At 40.3% G+C, this 6100-nt stretch overlaps 1 protein-coding gene across 5 annotated transcripts in view; it reads right to left on the minus strand.

The window, feature by feature from the left end:
• Nucleotides 1-6100, minus strand: part of Evi5 (ecotropic viral integration site 5) — a 139187-nt gene that overhangs the window by 79677 nt on the left and 53410 nt on the right. For all 5 annotated transcript variants that reach the window (XM_005359650.3, XM_013350923.2, XM_013350924.2 and 2 more), the window contains exons 3-5: nucleotides 2476-2665; nucleotides 1719-1943; nucleotides 938-1012 (exon numbers count right to left, since the gene is read on the minus strand). In XM_005359650.3, the coding sequence (XP_005359707.2) occupies nucleotides 938-1012; nucleotides 1719-1943; nucleotides 2476-2665 (490 nt within the window). The remainder of the gene's footprint in view (nucleotides 1-937; nucleotides 1013-1718; nucleotides 1944-2475; nucleotides 2666-6100) is intronic.

Here is a 6100-nt window from a genome sequence, read left to right on the forward strand (position 1 = left end):
CTAACATTTCTTCCAAATGCATATGTTTCAGAGAGGGGGAGAGAGAGAGAGAGAGAGAGAGAGAGAGAGAGAGAGAGAGAGAGAGAAGAAAAAAGAAGGAAGTGGGGTTGGAAAGACTGTTCAGCTGCTAGATCTCATCTTAGTTCGAGCCCCAGCACCATGTCGGGCAGCTCCACCTCCAGGAAATGCAGTACCCACTTCCAGCCTCCACAGACACTACAGGCATGTGCACAACCCCCCCCACACACACACACATAATTAAAAATAAAAATAAAATACTGAAAAACATAAGAAGAGGCAGAAGCTGGGGGAGCTAGCAAGATGGCTCAGCAAGTAAAGGCACCTATCAAGACCAATGGCCTGAGCTTCATTCCTGAAGTCCATATGGTGAATAAGAACCAGCTCCTGCAAGTGGTGTCTGATCTGCATACACTTGTAACTATTTTTCTTTTATTCGAGACAGGGTTTCTCTGTGTGGCTGTGGTGACTTCCTGGAAGTAGTGCTGGGATTTAAGGCATCACCACCACTGCCCAGCATAAGGGGCTGGGCCTGCAGCTCAGTGACACAGCATACAAAGCCTGGTTCAATTTGCAAAGAAGAAGGAAGTAGGAGGGAGGAAAAAGAACAAAGGGAGGAAGAGGAGTGCAGGAGCTGAAATCTCATTTGGTGGCAAGAGTATTACTGTATGTCATTTTACTTCCAAAGTGCCAAAGTAAATCACTATGTACACTACGTTTAGGGAGATGACACAAATCTGCTTAACTCAGGAAAACCGGAGACGGTTTTTTAATTCTCCAGTTGACTTTAAGAAATGTAGACACATCTACAAGAGCTAGTTCCAGGACAGGCACCAAAGCTACAGAGAAACCCTGTCTCAAAAAAACAAAAACAAAAAAGAAAAGTAGACACAGTTGCAGCTTGCAAGCGTGAACTCACCTGCATAAGCAACAGTCCCACTATGAAAGCACTGCCTTGACAGTAGCCAACCTCACGATCCACCAAGGAGTAGGCCTGGAAAGTAAAACATGGTGTTCAAAACACTTCAACGTGCATATTCTATCTTCCTTCTCCAAAACCTAAAATTGGTGAGACAGTTAAATTAAAAGTTCATTTATTTGTTTACAAAAGCTCTTGGTTACTTGTTATAGATGTTATTCTATAAATATTTAAAAAGCAAATGGTTTATTACATAAAATTTCTCTGGACAATTTCTCACTTAAAAATTTGCAAAGGAAATAAAGCAATTCATACTCAGAAAAGCGACAGCTATCGGACAGAGATAAACACAGTACAGTGACGGCAAACAACAAAATTCAAATAACTTAAGAAACTGGTGGTATTTCACAGAGGAAATTGGGGGGGACTATGAAAATGCAATATTAAAAAGGCAACAGTAAATTTTTAAAGGGCTGAGCACGCTTAACAAGTAAAGTCACTATCGCAGACCACAAGGGTTGATGCATATGAAGTATCTACTCTCACACTGCAAAGGCCGGCGAGAGGAGGTTAGTTCTTGTCAACTAACACTAAATAATGTGATAAATTTTTCAATTAGTTCTCCAAACTATCGACAATGAAGCATCGGAATTAAAGCAGAAAGTATACTAAAACTAAGTCTACCGACCAAGAACCTGAGTTCATGCTTCATTATGGAAACATGTAATATCAACCTCCTTCAAACTCACTTCACTTCAAAACATGAGTAACTAGCACTTACCTTCATCACATTAAATAAAACCTCCTGTCCAAGGCTGTCTTTTTCCTTAAAAAAATTGTGCTCTGGGTAAGTTCGAGCAATGTCTCTTCGGATCAGTTTTTCACAAGGTGAAGTCATTTTCAGGAGTTCTGAATACTGGTCCTTAATTGACATACCCTGTGCGTTACATAAAAGCTGCCAAACGATTGCTCTGAAGTGGTGGGGTATCCCTTTACGAACAAGCTCCTGAAAATGAAAGGAAAGCAGAACGTAAATGTCTCACACCTTGCTACCCAACCGCTCTGGGGCCTCGGAGTGTTTATAATTTACAAAGCTTGTTTACTAGCAAATATGAAATTCTTTAAAGAAGTCTAAGATGTGATCCTTGGGTACGTTCTGACCAGGAGGAGCTACAGAGCCATGGATAAACCGTCGTCCGACTGGGAATGTGGGGCCTTAAGGACCTGTCAGTCCACATATCAAAGGGCTGCTGGGGAGAAAAGGCAAATACTGATACAGAATGTCATGACTTCATTTCTGAATTAACAACATGGGAGTTTAACTGATTTCTAAAAATAATATTTAATTATGAATGTCTACAATTTCAGGATCACTACAACAGCCCACAAGCACAGATGATAACCACATATAAAGCAAACCTGTTTGCAACATAGCTCAGAAATTCCTAGAATCCTTCTGCTTTTCCCAATTCCCTATTTAATCTACACCTGGTCCTCTCCAGGGTAAAGAAGAGAACTTCAGTGAAGAACGCAAATACCTTCACTTGCTTCTCTTTTTTCTTGCGTGCATCATCCCATTCATTCACAATTCTTCCCCAAAGAATCCAAGAGTCTTCTTCCAGGTGACTGAGGTTGCTGGAGGCAGAGGAACTTGATACAAGAGAAGAGCCACTGTTTCTTCTTGACCCATTCACAGATCTTAAAGACTTGCTATCCGTCTCTATCAAGCTAAAACAGAATTAAAATTGTTTAAGTATCATCTCACATGAAACTAGATGAAGTAGGGATTGCATTTAAAACTTCACTAAATAATTCGTCTTTAAAACATGGGTTTTAAAACATATTTGGTTAGTTGGTTAGTTTTCTGAGACAGGGTTTCTCTGTGTAGTCCTGACTGTCCTGGAACTTACTTTGTAGACCAGGCTAGCCTCAAATTTAGAGCTCCTCCTGCCTCTGCCTCTGCCTCTGTCTCTGTCTCCCGAGTAGATTAAAAGCATGCACCAGCAAGCTGGCTTTCAGATACAGTTTTAACAATTTTTGTTTGGTTGAAATCAGCACTGTTGTATTTTTTTACTATACACAGCAGTTTCAAAAACTGAATTGGGAAGGTATACTACACGCATTCTAGTACTATCAGCCCCGTTATAATTCATATTCATTTCCACTGACTCCACACTTGAGTACACACAGCAGAACAGACTCCCCCCCCCCCGCACCCTCCTGACTCCACACGTGTGTTGCAGGAACTGTCCGTCCCTCCCACACACACATGTACACCAAATACTTTAAGAAAAAAACCAAGAAGGGAGCCCAGCACAGTGGTGTTCAGCTACTCAGGAAGCTGAGGCAAGAAGTTCACTTAACCCCAAGAGTTTTTAAGACCAGCCTGGACAACACAAATGAAAAATCCTTATCTCAAAAACAGTTCAAAGCCAGGCGATGGTGGCGCACGCCTTTAATCCCAGCACTTGGGAGGCAGAGGCAGGCGGATCTCTGTGAGTTCGAGACCAGCCTGGTCTACAAGAGCTAGTTCCAGGACAGGCTCCAAAGCCACAGAGAAGCCCTGTCTCGTAAAACCAAAAAAAATAAAAATAAAAATAAAATGTTTTAAATTCTGATTAGTAAATGGGGGTGGGAGGAAGTGGCCCCAAGAGAAAAAGGACATATATTTGTAAAAGATTCAACAGATCTACGGATTTACTAATCCTTAAATCCTACCAAGTATACTGTGTGACCAGACCTAAAAAGTAATGATCAACCAAATTCCTTCTTTTTTTCCCTGTTTCACACATGTATAACTCATCTATACACACACACACACACACACACACACACACACACACACACTTACAAATACACATTGTAAAGATATGGCCAGACCAGGCCCAGATTCCTTGTCAGTAGTAACAGGATCACAGCAAGCACTCACTCTCAGTACTCCCTCGGCCCACAGTCCAGGTTAACCGATAGCATTGACCATCACTAACTTGCTGTAAAGCTGGGGTTTTTCTCTTAAGATTCCTGTTGACTTCTGAGTTTGCAGCCCTGTCTTAGGCTCCTCTCTAAAGAAAGGTGATTAAGGGAATGAAAACCATCTATTCCATAACTCATTACAATAGTAAGTCCCTAATTTCGATTGCATACTCATGGGTTATAAATGTCTAGGAAATGTGCTATAAAAATATAAACTATAAATGGTTCAGATAGGAAGGACCTAAAATGTTTATTTAATTCACTTCAGTAAATTCTCAAGAACAATCATCTGTTTGGGGTATACAAATGTTCTCAGTACTATTTTAAGAAATATGAAAAGTGAGGCTGAAAAAGAAACATGAGTCAATTCCTATACCTTCTGGAAGTCAGACAGATTTATAACACATGCTACAGCCCTAATAGTATTTAGCCCACTGCAAGCACATTAAGCCAAAAGAATGCTATAATCTCAGAGTTTTGAAAACCCTGTACATTCTAGATATGCCACAATGTATGAAACCATATTATAAATTATAAAAACAATTTTATCCTTATTTGGAGAAAAATACTATATTTCCATAGCAACAATAATTTAAATAACTTTAAATTTTCCCAAATATTGTTATAAACGAAGCAGAAGGGAAGATAATGAAGTGGGCAATAAGCACCTGAAGAAGATTCGATGTCTTTAGACAATGTAGAAATGTAATTTAAACCACACCAACTACACATTAACACAGCTACAACTCTCAAGTCTCAACATACAAAATGTCAACCAGCACAGAGCTAATGTGACTCCTACAAACCAGTATCCGAAGTATAAAATGGACATGAACCTCCATTTCCTGGGACCCCACCAAACACTGCAGCAGACACAGCTCCCCCTTTGTGTGGGACCACAACCAGCCTGCAGGATATCCGCTTACAACTACACCCCACCTTTCTGTGTGCACAGGATTCCCTTGGATCTTGCCCGAAGCTGCTCTCAGCCTTTGCTCCTAGCCCACCTCTCTTCCTCTCTGCCACCCACTGACCTAAGAAGCACTCCCTCAGTACCAGGGAACCCACAGCTGCCACACTCTCCTAAGACCCAGAGAAGGCAGCAGAAACCAAGGAATGGAACAACACTCCTTCAACAAAAACAAGACCAGATATCAACATCTACAGGCAACTCAACCACCCTAACCCCAGATGCTTAGACACAAACACAAATGGCCAAGCCAAGATGCCTCCAGCAGAACCCAGTAACCCTACTCTAGCAGGACATGAGAAAGGCAGGACTTCAAAGTAGCAATTATGAACATTTTTAAGGACCCCAAAGAGGATATGAGTGAATCCCTTAGTGAAGTCTATGGAGACACAAAGAGTAGAAGGAAACAAATAAAACCGTTCAAGACCTGAGAGTGCAAACAGAAGCATAAAGAAAACTCCAGTGGAAAAACACCTGAGTCTCCATGGAAATTCCAACAGCCAGAAGGGCCCGAGGGATGCATGTTCTACAAATTCTAAGAGATCACAGATGCCAGCCCATATGACTATATCTAGCAAAACTATCAATCACAATATATGGAGAAAGAAAATTTTCATAATAAAACCAAATTTAAACAGTACCTATCTATCTTATCAATTCAGCTCTATGGAAGGTGTCACAAAAAAAGCTTCAACCTGAAGAGGTTACTCACACCCAAGAAAACACAAAGAATACATATTCCCAAACCAGAAAACCGAATGGATGAAAACGCTACACTATAGCAACAAAATAAAAGGTATTTATAAACACTTCTCCCTGAAAACTCTCAATATTAATATTAATAACTCTCAATTTCCCCCAATAAAAAGGCATAGACTAACAAGATTAATTAGAAAGCAGGATCCACCATTCTGCTGCATTCAAGAGTCACACTTTAATATCGAGGATAGATATTGCTTAGGGAAAAAAGATAGAAAAACATACTTTAAGCAAATAGAACCAATAGGTAAGCAGGTATAGCCATTTTAATATCTGACACAGTAAGCCTTCAAAACAAAACTAATCAGAAGAGATAGGGAAGGAAGCACACAACATTCTCAAGGAAAAATCCACCAAGAGGACACTGCAATTCTAAACATGCATGCACCAAACACGAGGGCAGAAAAGAAAAGAAAAGAAAAGAAAAGAAAAGAAAAGAAAAGAAAAGAAAAGAAAAGAAA

This window comes from Microtus ochrogaster, linkage group LG1 (assembly GCF_000317375.1).
Source record: "Microtus ochrogaster isolate Prairie Vole_2 linkage group LG1, MicOch1.0, whole genome shotgun sequence".
Taxonomy (NCBI): Eukaryota; Metazoa; Chordata; class Mammalia; order Rodentia; family Cricetidae; genus Microtus; species Microtus ochrogaster.